The sequence below is a fragment of the Peromyscus californicus genome, unplaced genomic scaffold (assembly GCF_007827085.1).
Source record: "Peromyscus californicus insignis strain IS unplaced genomic scaffold, ASM782708v3 Scaffold_8__1_contigs__length_139910024, whole genome shotgun sequence".
NCBI lineage: Eukaryota > Metazoa > Chordata > Mammalia > Rodentia > Cricetidae > Peromyscus > Peromyscus californicus.
This window is the reverse complement of record NW_026294606.1, coordinates 129,983,675-130,000,884: the sequence shown is the minus strand read 5'-3', so window position 1 is coordinate 130,000,884 and position 17,210 is coordinate 129,983,675. Positions and strand designations below refer to the sequence as shown.

The 17,210-nt window shown below is 40.6% G+C and overlaps 1 protein-coding gene across 1 annotated transcript in view; it reads right to left on the bottom strand.

The window, feature by feature from the left end:
• Positions 1-17,210, bottom strand: part of Il15 (interleukin 15) — a 71,442-nt gene that overhangs the window by 14,342 nt on the left and 39,890 nt on the right. Inside the window, exons 2-3 of the mRNA XM_052728756.1 lie at positions 1,450-1,548; positions 226-323 (exon numbers count right to left, since the gene is read on the bottom strand). Of these exons, the coding sequence (XP_052584716.1) occupies positions 226-323; positions 1,450-1,461 (110 nt within the window). The 5' untranslated portion in view covers positions 1,462-1,548. The remainder of the gene's footprint in view (positions 1-225; positions 324-1,449; positions 1,549-17,210) is intronic.

Here is a 17,210-nt window from a genome sequence, read left to right as displayed (position 1 = left end):
GGGGATAGAATACGCATATGGAATACTACCAAGGTACAGAAAGCCTCAGTTAGACATTCACCAAGGCCCCTGAGCATCTCCACGGTCACCTGCACGTCCTACCCTGAAGACTGAAGACCTACACACAAGTAAACTAAACATAGTGCAGTTTCAACCAGAAGAAACTCAAGGACAAATGATCGTGACCATTAACATGATAATAGTTATAATTAAAGATTAAATTACCCCCAAATGAAGACATGAATGCCAACCTCAGTTAAGAAATGACTGTTTAGAAGGAAACACAAGTAGCACGAGATGGATGTATTCCTCATATATGGTTTCTGGAAAACATAATCATAGACACGATGATAAAATATCTCTAGTTGAAAACATGTAAGACTTCATTTCATTGTATTTTAGGTCCCAAATTGTAAAGATGTTATTTCACAATCAATAGTCTTGATCAGAAACAGCGAAATTTCAGTGATTCTTCTGTTTTGTTTTACTCTAATCTCCAACTGTCTCAATGTACAAAACTCTCCAGTAGACATTTCTCCAGGTGAAGGTCAATGATAAACTGACATTCCTAGCAGTTGACATGCATGCCCTTAGGAGTAGTCAGCTCTCTCTGTCCTCACTGGCTTTCTCTCACCCCCCATCCTTTTTAATAGACCACACATTATATACAGCACAGATTAGTAATGGGAAACAATAACAAGCAACTAATTGTACTTAATTTTGTGCGAGTATATGGAAATTAAAACACATTATTATCACATGGAGAAAAATTGGATAAAAATTAAACTGATAAAGGTATTTGAGCCAGATAGTGTATGCCATCACTCCTGGCACTAAAGAGGCAGAGACAAGCGAAATTCTGTGAGGTCAAGCCTGATCTATATGGTTAGTTCCAGGCTACCCAGGGCTATATAGTGATGAGACCCTGTCTCAAGAAGTGTATGCTTTCCCATTCAATCGGCCATGATGTGATAGCTTTTCCTGGTTATTTAGAACCTTGTTTGTCTGAGAAAAACCCAGATTTGATTCTTTGACCTGATGCTTTGGTGTTTTCAAAGCTTTTATAGTTACAGAGAGCAATGTCAGCCAGCACCTCAACCACCAGAAGTGGGTGTTCTATTTAGTCTCCACAGAAAAGATGCATAACACCAGACCTTGCCCTCAGAGGCATACTTTATGTGGTAGATAGACATTTAGAGAACATGGGAGACTGAGCTAAGGAAAATAATGCATTACCGATGGCATGGGGAGAGCGGGCAGACTGTTAGTCTTGTTTTCAAAAACCCACATTACTTATCTTTAAAATAAAGACAAACCTTGGGAAAACAGATGTCTGTCACAGCCGGAAATGTTTAGAGAATAATCGTGCCACTTATTATAAACTAGAGCTGAGATTAAGGTGACCTTATAAGAAAAGCAAAATGCTATTTCTGTTTGCTTTTTCCTTACCAAAATTTTCATTACTTAATGCCCAGATAAATGCGTAAGTGTTGAAGAGCTGGCTACTACGGTGACGGGCTTCCAGCAGCCATCCATCCAGAACACCTCCTGGAACACAACCAACAGGAAATGATGACAATCAGCATCACAAATGGGCAAGTCAGGGGCAGACAGGGAAGAAGCATCTGCTCCCCAACCCTACATGCTCCTTGACACATGCACCGCATCAAACACCCCTGAGAACATTCGGGAAACCTGGCCTGGCCTCATGACTGCCAAGACTAGAACCCGGTTTGCTGGGTGCAGAGAACAAAACCTTTCCTCCTCCTCACTGTGCCCCAGATCTAGGAGATTCCAGGGCCCTATCAATCAGAGTTAGAGGTATTCAAATACATCGACTCAAATAGCCACCAACTTACGATCTGATTTATAGTAACAGTTCTATCTACAGGCTTCAAAGAAACATTTTAGGTCTGCTCTTCAAAATAATAAATTAGAACGCCATTTAAAAATTTCCCCAATAACAAAATTATGTTTTTTCTAACTCAAAGTAGAGGAACATGTAATGATTAAACACTCCCATTGAACTTCATTTCATTAAAATATTTAAACTCAAAATATGTGAAATAGGGACAGTCTTCTTAGACTTAAAAATGATACATATTAATTGACCTTACCAACAAAAATGTCAATATCTTTTGCTTCACTCATATAATTTTTCACAATTAATTATCTTAATTTTTTACACTTTTAAGATGCTTTCTAATTTGTAAATATTTGCTGTAAATTATGTTACCTTTATTTTTACACTGTGTGTATGTATGTGTGACTATATATGTGTCTGTGTCTATGTACATCTGTGTGTGTGCCTGTATGTGTCCATGTGTCTGTGCACCCTTGTGTGTGTGACTATGTGTGTGTCTGTGCATCTGTGTGTGTGTCTGTATGTGTCCATGTGTCTGTGCATCCTTGTGTGCGTCTGTGTGTGTGTCCGTGTCTGTATCTGCGTGTGTCTGATGCACATATCATAGTGTATGTGTGGAAGTTAGAGAACAAACGGGGGCGGGGGGGGGGGTCCTCTCTCCTTCTACCACATGGGTTTCTGGGATCAAACTTAGGTCATCAGGCTTGTCAGCAAGAATCATTAACTACTGAGCCATCTTGCCATTCTGTATACATGTAATTCTTCAAAGGGGGAAAACTAACATTTATAGGGTTATAAAACGAGGTACTAGAGGTGTGTGGGCAGTGCCGTGCTCCTGTGCAGTTTTGACCCCATGTTCCCCCATGTGGCTCTGGCATTAGACTTGCCCTTCCAGCAGCAGTTCATATATTAAACTTGCAATTGCAAGGACCAGAAAGGCTGAGCCTTGTTTACACCTATGGCTGATGTTTATACCCAAAGCCTAAGTCACCTGACCCACAATGGAAAGCGCAAGCAGCAGCAAAGACTCAGAGGCAGCTCGGTCTTCCCAGTCAGCCTCAGCTGACCTTTGTACGGTTTCTCTTTACTTTCTGACCTATACCTCAGTAATGCTTGATTAACTTTTCCTCGGGTCTCCTGCTGCTCTTTGTCTAGGAAAGTGTTCTGACTGGAGCCTTTTCACTAAGGACCACGACTTTCCAGTCCACCAGGAACAGGAGCTTCTTACAGTGTGTCTGCCTGTGCTCCTGGCATGGTAACCTGTAAGGGACAGGCCACCTAGAAGAGGCAGAGAACTGGATTTAAAACTGCATGCCAAGGAAGTGGGTATTGTAAGAACAGAGCAGAGAGGAGCGGAGAACTTGAACGTGTTAAGGGCTGCAGAACGATCCGTGTGGGGTGTTTCCTTTCCATGTTGCAAGTCTTCAGAGCAAAGTGTTATTCTAATCTTAGCTTGACAAATGGGCAGATGTTAGCTATGAGTGAGGACTGAAATCGTGTGACACTGGGTTAAGCACCGGAGAAAGGACTTGTGTACCTGAGCAGTGTGTTTACAGAGTGGTGAGTCATTTTCTTAACAGCATGAAAGAGGGCAATACAGTGGGTGTGTGTCACTACTGTCCAAAGCAGAATCATTTTCTACCTAGAGCCAGGCAACTAGTAGTTCACACTTTAAAAGTTTTGTAGTTTTGGTCATAATTACATCAACATCCACTACAGCTTGAAAGTAGCTGCAGATGATAAATGGGGTTGGCTGCAACCCAATTCAGCTTCATTATCAAAATAGGTGGCTGGCGCTCAGGACTCACCAAGCATCTCTTGATAAATAAATATTTGTTTTGCTAACAATGCCTCCCTCCTGGGGATCCCTTACTCCAGCCTCATTTAAACACCGCTGAGAAAGTCATATCGTTAATGTCTTGCACCTCATACTGGCAGTTTTTCAGTAATCGTTGTCAGGCTTACTCTTAGAGGGGGTTAGTGGAACCCTACAGGAATCCCACCTAGTTTCCATTAGAACAAGTTGTTAGGAAAAAGCCAGCCTGGCTTACAGTTTCTCCATGTGCTCTGTCCTTCTTGTGTGCACTTTCACCAGGGGGAAGGCACGCACAACCCCAAGTGACACTGTCACCAAGGCCAAACTGAAGAAGCTACTTGGTTTTGCCCTTTCTCTCCAGAGCAGTGAGTTCAACACACCTCTTTTCTTTAGAGGTGGCCAGCCTCAGGGATGTTGTAACAGCAACAGGAAATAGATTGGCACATGGCTCTAAAGCTTACCGTCCACCATAAAATAACCAAAATAAGTGCCCAGTTAGGATGTTTCATGCTTTGAAAATATCACCTCACATAAAGACATACAGGCATATATATGAAATAATGTTCTTGGGAATGATGAAAGTGAGATCAGTTGCTCAGTTAACTAAACTGTTCCCAGAATAGACATCACCCATGGAATTATGACGGAACTGCCAGGTACTGAGCATAAGGTTTGGGCCAATATGTAAGCACTATTCAAGAAACATTAACTAAACAAAAATTAACTTAAAATTGATGTGAAATAAACAGAAAACACTTTAGATAGTTTGTCATTTACAACAGATGAAGGGCAGACACAGGAGGCAAGGCTAGGTGGGCTTTTCCAGGTTTATTTTATCTTATGTTTGATATTTAGTAGAAATATTTCTAAAGGCTATTTTCATAAGTGTTCTTGAAAAATTCTAGACGAACCAGCCCTGTGGGACAGACATCCTGGGCAGCTTCTTTGGAAAACATAATGCCAAAACTTAACCCACTGTCCAGAAGCAATCAGTCATTAGGCTATCTCACTTCAGAGATATGCTAAAAGCACATTACTCCAGCACTCATGAAGGAAGAAGTTCTGCTCAGGCATTTTACATGGGAAGACAGCTGGAAATTATGGCAGAGAGCTAAAAATGACAATATATCATCTAAAAGGAGTTCCAGAAGGAAACGGAAAAGAGAATGGAAAAGATTAATTAACCAAAAATCCCCAACAGGAAACTTCAAGGAAGTAAAGAAAAAGACAAGCATTCACACTGAAGGAAGACAAAGAGGGTAAAAATAAAATAAGCAATTTAAAGAACAGACATGCTCACAGCAAGAGTCAGACAGATCTGATGATGCTGTACAAGACCAGGAAACTCTGCTTCCATGTCCTAACAGAAGACTACTTTAACCTGTCTGCACTGGACACAGCAAGCAAAGCTCTCTCACACCAGATCTTAGAAAACTTAAGAACCAGGGCTGGGGAGATGGCGCAGAGGTTGAGAGCACTTGAACTGTCAGCATACTTATGCAGAATTCTGGTAATTATATACACTCATGAAATCACCACAGCCACCATGACATGCACCATATTTATCCCCCATGTGCTCCATCCTTAACTCTAATGTGAGGCAACTGGCGACTTATTCATGAACATTTCCATACAGTAACAGGAAGCCAAGGGCATGGATGGTTGCCTTGGGAGACAAAGTGTGGAGAAAAGAAGGTGTAAGTTCATTCTAAAATTATCATCTTTATTTGGGGTATTTTAAGCATATATTCATATTGACCAATTGAAACACTCAAGCGAAAACTTAACTGTTGAGGGGAAAAGCAAGCCAGATGACATGTAATTTTCAAACTCATTAAAAGGCAAAATGATGCAAAGACAATTGGAATACTCTTACAGAAAGTGATGGTCATAGCAGGCAGAAAAGAAACACACACACACAGAGAGAGAGAGAGAGAGAGAGAGAGAGAGAGAGAGAGAGAGAGAGAGAGAGAGAGAGAGAGAGAGAGAGAGAGGAGAGAGAGAGAGCGAGCAGTAAAACTTATTCATGGAAAGTGGCAATACTGAAACCATACAGACCAGTAACATTCAGTACACATGAAAATATAATAAACAGTAATTTGCTTGAAAAACAAATATTAAGATTAGTATGGAAAGAGAGAGAGAGAGAGAGAGAGAGAGAGAGAGAGAGAGAGAGAGAGAGAGATAAATTCCAAAAGCTTATAAGTAGTTGAATATAACAGAAAGGAAGTATTCTAAACATATGTACTGGGATAGTACTGGGAATTCAGGTGACATAGTGTAGAAAATAAAACCCAGGAGAAGACAGAGCGAGTATGAATGTGTACCCAGGGAACAGAATAGCTTCAATTATATGCTGAAAAGTAACAGGAAGAAAAGTATGTTAGGAAAGTGGTCATGTCCTCCAGAAATTTCAACATAAAGATCAGTAGGACAATTAGTGCCACGCCAGTAAAATTTTCCAATTTCTGTTCTACCGACACTGCACCCGGCTGATTTCAAGTTCTTAACGGTTTATCAACCAGATCAGAACCGTCCTGATTGTTGACCATTGATCCCTCACGGCACTGCCTAGGGTAACATTTAAAACACAACTCTGTGTGTGTGTGTGTGTGTGTGTGTGTGTGTGTGTGTGTGTGTATGAGAGAGAGAGAGAGAGTTCTGTTTTTCAGAAATAACAAGTTTTAAAGCATGGGAAACACAAACAACATTCATAAAGCTGGTGTGGGACTCAAAGTCTTTATTCTCGGTACAAACTACAGTCTCAACAACTAGAAAATCATCAAATTACATCTGAGAAACTAGTATTGTGAGTCAATAAAATTGAGCTAGTGAATATTAATTACACTGTTTCCAGTAATATTGATTATAAATCAATAGCAAATAAAAATGACTTAAATTCTGTTATAACTACAAAATGATCATTTAGTTATCTTGATGTGAAAAAAAGTTATTATGGATATTTTATTTAATTTAAATGCCTGTGAAAGCATAATAATGAAAATTATTACATGTTTTAATAGGACATACATTAAATAAAATATATTTACTTTATTATGCATTAATTACAAAGAGTTAAAAATACAATGAACACATGAAAAAATAGAATAAAGTATTAATAAGATAAACCAACAAATCAATGACATAGGAAAAAGTGATTAATAAAACTGAAAGTTCCTTGAAAGAAAGTATGTTGAAAACTAAAATGAAAATTCAAGTATACACACATCAAGAATAAAAATGGCCAGTATGAATATAATTTGAATAAATTATATATTTCTGAAAATCAATCTGAACACTGATATTCTAAGTAAACACAAACCAGTCTCCCAAGAAAGTGAAGTAAATCTGATTATATAAACATCCTCAGAATACACTAAAATCTAGATAAAATTTATGAAGTAGGAAGTTTCTAAGTTCTTAACATAATTTTTTCCAAAAACTCAAGAAGTCTATGTATTGGTGTAGCAATGTAAGATTACTCTAATTCTGGAGCATCAAGATCTGGTATCAAAATTATGATATAATATCTCCCCCAAAGAAATTACTACTTATTAGATGGAAATAGATAGAAATCCCCAAAATAAAATATAACAGGTTTCACCCAGGAGTATGTCAAGCTAATAATGTAAAAGGACTAAATAGATGTTTATCCTTGAAGTGAAGATGATCAGTACCCAAGAACCTCTCACTCCATCAGCCATACTCATAGACTAAAGGAGAAAAGCCATATTTACCTTGCAGGTAAAGAAAATACTTCATAAGTTAGCATACATTACTAAAAATGACAGTCAAAATATGCTCTGAAGAAGGCCACTAGGATGCAAAAGAAGAGGTTCTGGCAGACATAAATATGTATCAGAAGCTTAAGGGATGGAAAGATTGAAAACCTAACACAATGGCCCAAAACCATGAGTTCAAAAAAGACTAAGCCAGGGAGACCCCGAGAGGGGAAGGCAGGGAGCACAGGAGAGAACAACACCCTCCTGTCCTTTCAGAAGGGCTTCCTGAAGGGATTCTGACTGCTTTGGCTTGCTGGTCACAGCTAGCACGACCCTCCAGCAAGCAATCACAGCCATTCCTGTGCACACTGAAAACCCGCTCTGTGAAAGCAAGCAGCATTTTGCACTTTGGTCTGGATGTTTCTGAAACAGGGTCACATATTCTAAATGACCTACACCCTCATTCCCAGAAAAGCTATTATTAAAAAGATTTGTTTGTGCTTTTTACAAAATGGATGGCATTTCAGGTCTCCAGAGCACATATTTGCACATGCAGTACAATGCGACATGCCTTCAGGATAGTTCCTGAGAGCAAAGGGATTAAAACTAAAACAGTCAAGCATGTGGTAGGAAGCTGGATGCTATCGCAGGGCCTTGGCAGCACTCTGAAGCTGAGATGGCCCTCGAGTGTTCTTCCACTTTAGGAGACAGGGATCAAAAAGTTTGCAAGTATCCCCCCTCTTCCCTCACTCCTACTCAAGGTGCACTGGAGGACAGTGAGCCCCGAGAAGTGTGTGTGTCTTCTTGGGGATGAGGGAAGAGAAATCTCTAGAGGGCTATCATTTTGAGATTAGCAACCCTTAGACCCAACAACTGGTATAAAATGGTCGTTATTCCTGGGGAAAACAACCACACAGCTACAATCACAAATGGAGGAAATGGGCATTCTTACCTCAATACTATCTGATCCTAATATAATTATAAAATGTTAAATATAAATTTATTTGGGTGAGACACATTTAAAAGTCCCCTTCAGCACAATTTAGGGCAGAGGATTGAAGCAAAATAGACACAGAATTACTCCTAGGCCAAAGTCCATATGCCAAAAGAAGACATTTACAATCAGTTCCTGAGACTGACTTCAAAACAATCTGTCAATAAAAAAGCAAAATGAAAAGTGTACATTCACTGTGCCCTTCCGACAGGCAGATTCAGCAGGCTTAGTGATGCTCGTATTTTGTCTAAAAGTCATCCTGAGTTAGTAGCAAGCATACAATCAACATTTCCTTCTGTCTGTCTGTCTTCCAATGACAACCTGACCCTACTTCACCTCAGGGAGGATCCAGACTGGCTAGTAACCATAAGGATATAAACACCAGGCTTTCAGGACAAAACTTCCTAAGCCCTCCTATTTCACACCCTCCCACCACGGCTCACAGTAGGACTGCTCAGCAGGTGATGCAGCGGGTCTGAGCAAGCAGGGCAGCTGTGACCCAAAGGCTTGGCTTCCTTAAGCCTTACCTCCACCAGACTGAGTAGGAAATTGGGAGGAAGTAAGAAATGTGTCATTCCTAATAACAGCTACTTTCTAAAACCATCAGTCATTAGAAGAAAAATACTGATGTACCTTTTTAAAGAAATACATCTTACTCACGCAGTAAGAAGGAGAAAAATCATTAACACATGATATGGGGCTGGGGAGATGGTTTAGTGATGAGAAGTACTTACTACTTTTGTAGAGGACCCAAGTTTGCTTCCCAGGACCTATGTTGGGCAACTCATAGCCATTACATCTCCAGCTCCAAGGGCTCTGATGCTCTCTCCTGTCCACTAGCACCTGCACTCATGTGTACATACCCCATGCAGACATATATTACATACGTTGTCTAAAATTAGTAAGAAGTCTTTAAAATGGCAGGAAAGGAAGTATTATAAAGATCAATCGGGAAGTTAAATGTAATAGGGTTCTGTGTTAATTGGTATTTTTCAGACCTTTAATACTTGGCATTTGTGAATATTTTTCCCTTTCTAAAGAAATGTATTAAAGTGTTCTCATTTTCCTCTTAACTTGGGACTCACTTTCTTAGAGAGCCTGTACAGTTCAGTCTTGGTTGTCACCTTGTTTAGCCTGCAATCAATTAAGAGGAATGCCTACGGAAGGGTCGGAAAGGTTCTTTCCTTTAAGGAGTAGTGGGGAGGGGAGACCCTCCCCTGGTGTAGGCCAGACCTCCCTCTGGTGGCATGAGGTAAAGGAGAGGTAAAGTTCCTGTTGACTGTTTGACTTCTCTCTGTGCTGCTGAATGCATCTCCCCTGATGCTGCCATCTTCAGTGACGCTGGACCCTGCTTCTTCAGTCTCCCAGCACGGACATAAAAGGAACCTTCATGGCTTCACCCTCAGGCTGGCACTGAGGCATGTGGACTGAGCAGTTCTCTCTCCAGTGTGCTGAGTCCATTAAATTCCCTCACTCTAACTGTGTAAGCCAAGCTGATAACTCCACATTGTAATACTGAGTCATTCTATCAGTTCCGTTCTGTGGAGAAACCAGATGAATACAGAGCCCAAACACTACAGAAGTTCAGGTCCATGAACCCGATCCCCGCAAGCTAATACCTAGACATGTTTCCAAACAGCCAGGTGAAGATCTGTCTCCCAGCTCTCTGCCTCATCTGATCTTATGCTGTTTCCCTGTTTCTTTTCAGGGGGAAAATGAAGATATAATCACTACCATGGTGGGCTCAGTTTTATCATGAAGAGAATAATAAAATGCATACACTACATAAATTAGCTATGAATACACACATGATAAAATCTCCTGATGGGAAGGAGAAACATCTGTATCTCTGGTATGTGAGTAATAAGTAATATCAAACACACATTTCCCAAAATGGAGGCGGCTTTGGAATCAGGTGGCAATGGAGGTAGCTATTAAAAGTGGATCAACTTTGACTAGGGAGGAGGTTAGTGCCTGAAACCACTGTCTCAGCAGACTCCTTTAATGACGCCACTGTCTGAAGAAGCTCTGAAGGAAGTCAAGAGATATATGTGTGGACAAGAAGCATGGAGCCAACATTGCTGGCTGTGACCTTCGCCACCAAACTGAAGAATCTGACTGAATATTCTGGACAATGGGAAGAGCACTCTAGTTTCTTTAGACAGTGATGTTGCGCAACAGTTTCATTTGATAGGATTCATGTGGTATTTTAAAAATTCAGCCACTATGAAAACTCAGCCCAGGAGTTTACTTCTCAGATAAACTGTGGCTCAAGCATAATAAACAGTCCTGCTTGAATGAACTGTTTTACGTCTCCTGGTCATCTGTGCTCACTCTTTACAGGGAATGAGAGGCTATCAGTGCTGAAAGCATGAGAACTGAGCTGACTGCATGTGGAAGGTACAGGTTGACAGCTGATCTGTGAGTACAGGACTGCATGTGGAAGGTACAGGTTGACAGCTGATCTGTAAGTACAGGACTGCATGTGGAAGGTACAGGTTGACAGCTGATCTGTAAGTACAGGTCCGGTCACTACCAATTAAGACCTTCACACGAACTCTTTCTGTTTCCCCAGCACATAGGCTAAACAGAAGCTCCTATCGGGATAGCTTTGGGTTGTTGCCTCAGTATCTGAATTTTCAAATATCTGCTGCATCATGTTTTTCTTCATTTGACCTCCACATTGAAGCTAAACATTAATCTCTCCGCAAATCTGTTCTCGATATTTCTGGCTCATGTCGCCTTTAGAGATCTCAGTAAAGATAAAAATAGAAAAGATTTGTCTGAAAATGTCTTATAAACCATTTCTTCCACCTAAAGCTCGCTTCTGTCTCTTTAACGTTACTTCTCATGTTTATACAACTGTTTTTCTAAGACCCAAACAAGAAACACTTGGAATGGGATCCTCTACTTTTCCTCTTCTTGATGCCAAACCATACTGATATACAAGTTTCTTGACGGTAGGGTACTTGCTTCCATTTTTAAGAATTTCTAGATTACCCATAATGCTGAGCTGAATGCAGCTTCGACACTATGGAGATGAACCCTCTAAAGTGTTCAAGAAATAATGACAAGAACAAAAGTCTGCCCAGGGTCAGATGTTTCCCCCAAACCTTTTTGATCTGTGATTATTGGATCCTGGTGTCCAGCCTAGGAAAGGGTCAACTTTCCATGGCAGGAGGGTAGTGAGCCAGGAGTTGTTAAAGGATTTGAATGACGTGCTCCAGCTTGCTACAGTGATGAACAGCCAAGAGGAGAGGCCATCTGCAATCCACACTAACAATAGTTTATTACACCACGTTAGTTTACCACCCCCTAACGTCTCAGAACTTTCAGAGACTGGCTCTCCACTCTGAATGGGCTACTGTGCAGAAGAAATTGCTTAGCATTCAGAGCCTATATATGAAACTACATATCTTGCATTACTGACCCACTGATTCAAAAGGCACTTCTGAAAAAATACATTCTAACCAGAAATTTATGACTAAAATGGCTTTGATCAAATGTTTAATGCTGAAAATGTATAATTTGTGATAAAACTTTATACAAAGAACTCAGTTATCAATATTTCCCACAGTTATACTGCCTAATAAAACTAGAAAATTTCATCATTATTAAATATTTCCTAGATCTGCAATTTTCTCTTAAAAATCAAATTATAATTTAAATTTTTTACTTTAGTTTTAATTATACACATGTGTATATGAGTGCATTAGCTGGATATGCCAGAGAAGGCATCAGGTCCCCCAAAACCTAAGTTACAGGTGGTTGTGAGGCACCTGATCTAGGTGGGTTTTGCAAACCAAACTTGGGTATTCCACAAGAGCAGAAAGCACTCTTGGCTGCAGAACCATCTCTCCAGCCCCCGCACCCCACCCCACACACACACAAATACCATAACTTCAGAAGTACATAAGGAGGCAGCAAATCTGGGTGTTGGTTTATTAGTAACTTGTATGTGATGGTAATGGTTAAGTTTATTTTTGCTGGTATCTGAGCAAATGTTTAGAAAAAATACAGCTCAGCAAAACGGTTTTGAAAGTGGAAAGTACACATAAGAGCAAAGTTCCATATTAATAATTTCTTCTGTATACAAGAGCAGTTCAGTCGTTCCAATGCAGACTATTTAGAACTAGAAATATTGTCTACAAGACTCATATCTCAGCTGATATTACTTCAATAAATTTGTATGCTAAATTGTAGTCTGCAGCCAGTATGCTACCAGCAAAAAACAATGGCACTTGGCCTCAAAATCTACAAAATGGATCATTAAGTATCTGAGAATTATACACAGCCTATGGAGAAAACTCCCTGCAGGAACAGCCCCTAGTCAAACCAACAAATGGCTTAGCTGAGGCACCCACAGAAATACTGTACACATCTAGCTGAAAAAGAGTCTTCTTTGGAACTCTTGGGAAACCAGTCAAGTGCTTCTCTTGGGGTGAAGGATTTTCTCAGATTCCAGTAGAAACAGAAAACACATAACTTAGAAAGCAGTGAAAGGTGTGCGAAGAATCTGGTTGCCTCAGTCTAGCTCCTTCAGCCACTCAGGACTGTTCTAGAATGGAATCTTATCAAGCAAAAGGCACGAGAAGGAAAGAAAATGTGTTTCCTGATCACAGACAGCATTTTGGCATCAGTACTGCTCATGGTATAACTCACAAATAGACAGCTAGTTGAGATCACTAATTACACTTTTATTTATTTTCTTATTTTTAAAGAGAATTGTAGAGAAATGCCTTTGTTGTTCAGTTTCCTTTTGAACACCAAGTCTTCTGGCTAGTTTTATGTCAACTTGACACAAGCTAGAGTCATCAGAGAGGAGGAGGCCTCCACTGAGAAAATGCCTCCATAAATTGGGAGGTAGGCAAACCTCTAGGGCATTTTCTTAATTAGTGATGATGGGGTGGAGTCCAGTTCATTGTGGGTGGTGCTCCCGCTGGGCTGGTGGTCTTGGGTTCTATGAGAAAGCAGGCTGAGCAGCTATAAGAGCACTCCTCCACGGCCTCTGCATCAGCTCCTGCCTCCAGGTTCCTGGCTGGTTTTGAGCTTCTGCATTGACTTCCATCAATGAACTGTGATTCACGTTATGTGAGACAAATAAACCCTTTCCTCTGTGAGTTGCTTTTCCTCATCATGTTACATCTCAGAAACAGTACTACAACTAAGACACCAAGAAACCTGTTTCCAGACCAAATGGAAGATTACTGAGACTTTCATTACCCTTGAAAAAGTTGCTACCCCTTGTTGTGGATGCTAATCCCACATGCCAACTCCTAAGAAAAACTGAAAGGAATCAAGATTTTCATGACTCATTTCACAAAAGAATTCAAAGTAACAATCCAAAAGTGTTTAACAGAGGAGAGGAAGGAAGGGAGGAAGGGAAGGAGGTAGGAAGGAAACCATGTTGTAATGGGATACAGGCACTCTGTCTCTCATCATTCGATTAATATAGAACAGAACCGCTATGTCACTGAACTACAGGACACATCAGGTATGAACTGGTGCCACCAAATATCACAGATTTCAGCATGTAAGAGTACAAATCCATGACCACAGAAGTAAAGAGGGGGCCTGTGAGATGAATCAGTGGGTAAGGGCACTTGCAGCCATGTCTGGGGACCTGAGTTCAGTCCTCTGAACCCATATGGTGAAACTGGAAAGGTAATGCATTTCTTTAAAAGAAAGAAAAAGTCGAAACAAGGATTTCTAACAAGGCAGAACTGAAATGAAAGTATATTTGATGCAGTGAATTAATCTCCAAACTCTTCAATGATAGTGAGGACCACCTTATATGAAGCATGTCTCAGCAGCTTCCTTATTGTTTCAAATGTCGAAAAAGATACCCAAAAGGCTCGGTGTCCATGCACAGGGAGGTGAGTTGGGCAAATTGTGTAGCTCCTCCCTACAGAAGGCTGGTGGAAAAGCTGTTCTGAAAGAGAAGAGTACTAAGATGAAGGGTATGTCCAAACGCCCAAGGCAGACACAGCCCTAAGTAAAACCAACGCTCGGTGCTGAGCTGTTAATAGCAAGCAGGATGACAACACATAAAGACGCTTTCCGATCAAATTTTATGGAAGTTTACTTTATAACCGAGACATAAAGCCCTCTCCAGGAAGCAGCTTTACAACAATGCTTTCCATCAATGTCTGACAGAAGCTGCCATCTGACGAGTTTCAGATATTTGAACCAAAGAAATGGAAACAATGATATAACATTTATCCCACAGAAGGAAGCACATAGACCAAGGAGCGCAGACTCCAGGACTCGGTACTGGTGGCATATTCCCCCCTGTCTCTCACACACATAGTCATACTTCTCCCTCCAGCTACAATAAAAACATCACACTATCAAGCTAGACAATCAGCACACTAGCTTCCAAAGCACATGGCCTCGGCAGTCTCCCTAACAGAAGCCTACGGCTTTATGGAGCCGCGCACTGACAGAATGGCAACAGAAATGGAAAACAAAACAAAATGAAAACAGATAAGCAGCTGCTTCCCTTGCACGATGGCAGCATTGCGAACGCACAGCAGCAGAGGTGCCTGCATGGTGGAGGCCCCATTGTCCTTCTTAGGCCAAATGGCAATGCAAATAGATCCATTCTGTTTGGTTGTTATTGTCCTAATTTTATTAGCAGGAAAAATATTTCCCTATGTGCATGTTACCCCTAATATCCTCCCTTCCAGTGGGAGCAGTTATAGCTTAGGCCCCATTTAAAATTTTACTGTTTATTTAATTTCCTTTAACACTTTAAAATGTCATATGAAGGCTTTGACATGTCAAAACTGAGCCATGCATCTCAGGCAGAACCCATCAAAATGACAGCATCAATGTTTCTCACAATATATAACAGAGAAAAAGGCAAACCCAACTTTTTAGAAGACAATGTGTGTCCACAGTAACTGTGCTCTGCAGTGTTATATTTGGCATTCATTTAGTATTTTAGTCATCTATCTTGGATAGCAGAAATATCTATGTCTCATTTAAAATGCAATCAAGTACAAAGTTAAAAGAGAAGAAGCATTCAAGATAAATATATTTCTGGCCCAAGAGAGTAAAGAGCCATGCATCTGAGAATACAAAAATCTGTAGTTGGAGTTTTCCTGTGTCCATCTGGCTTCTGCAGCCTCTCAGACCCAAGTAAACACACAGAGACTTATATTACTTATAAACTGAATGGCCATAGCAGGCTTCTTGCTATTTAGTTCTTATATCTTAAATTAACCCATTTCTATAAATCTATACCTTGCCACATGGCTTGTGGCTTACCAATATCTTTACATCTTATTTCTCATGGCAACAGGGGCTGGCAGTGTCTCCTGACTCAGGCTTCCACTTCCCAGAATTCTTCTCTCTCCTTATCCCACCTATACTATACTTCCTGCTTGGATACTGGCCAATTGGCATTTTATTTATCCATCAATCAGAGCAACACATTCACAGCACACAGAAAGACATCCCCAGCAAAAATGTTTTAAGAAAAGCCTTCTAAAGGAAGAAGTCAGCCCTGGTGCTCCCACTCAGCAAGTCCCATATGATCTCCACTAGGCTTTGCTTGAACATGGACACAAGTACACACACCTGGATTTTCCTATCTTTACAAGACCCAGGAAAAGATTTCTCATTAGTCAAGCCCAGATTGCTTCCAACAACTGAGATATTGACTCAAGAACATCATGAATTATACTTGTATCATTTATAGTAATTTTGGAATTGTAAGTGTGAACACTGCAGCCCAGTGGTGTGCAGTGACCTCTCCCTAAAGAGTTAGCAAGTAAACTAGATTTAAGCTGTTTAACCCATCATCCACACTATTCAAAACACACTGGAAATGACTATAGTCTGTGAGTTGACTGTGAATTTAGCTCTGGCCTGGTGAATGCCAGGAGAATAGGTAACTTCCTATTTGGTCAGCATGGAGACAAGCTATTAAAAAAGAAAGCAATGGTTCTATCAGAAAGTGTTATACCCTACTGCCCAAGAAATGCATGGCATGTTTACTCTCTTTAAGATCAGTGGAACAACCCTTGTATCCATTTCTTCTTTCAGGGTGGCACTAGATCACTTTTATTCATGTGGATTGTTGTGATCTCTAGTCAATTATCTGCATGTATCTTATTATCATGGATATGATTTTCCTTTTCTATATTTTCTTTATCTTTCTTTTCACTTGTGTGTGTGAGAGAGAGAGAGAGAGACAGAGAGAGACAGAAAGAGAGAGACAGAGAGAGAGAAAGAGAGGGGGAGGGTCTCATTCGGTAATCAAGCTGCCCTATAACTCACTAAGAGGCTAAAACTCACAGTAACCCTCCTGCCTCAGAAAGCCAAGTTCTGGTATTCAGGCAAGAGCCACCATGCCTGGCTGACTTTTCCTCAATTGATTTTGCATCTTCTGCAGTTCCCTTAGTGCCTCATTATGAGACTAACAGCCATTTAACTCAATTAACTGAGAAAAACGCAAGGAAGTAGAAAAACTGTAATTTCCATGGGTATTTGGACATGACACTGGTTAGCCAAATCTCTTCAGTGTGCTCACGAGACGGAGGATAGAAGGCAGCATCAAGGCAAGAGATAGAAGAGGACAGATTATGCTAACAGACACAAGCTAACAAACAAATCAAAAAATATGTAGAGCATAACGAAGCATCATTTATGTGATGCTCGACCATCTGGACCTGCTGTTTTATGGGATGAGGGAGTGTGAAGTTTGCACTGGAGCCCTCGGAGGTGGTACTTTTTACAGCGGTATTTGCGACCCACACAGACTGGCTGTACAATGATATGGCTGCTTTCCATAAGGCCCATCAATAA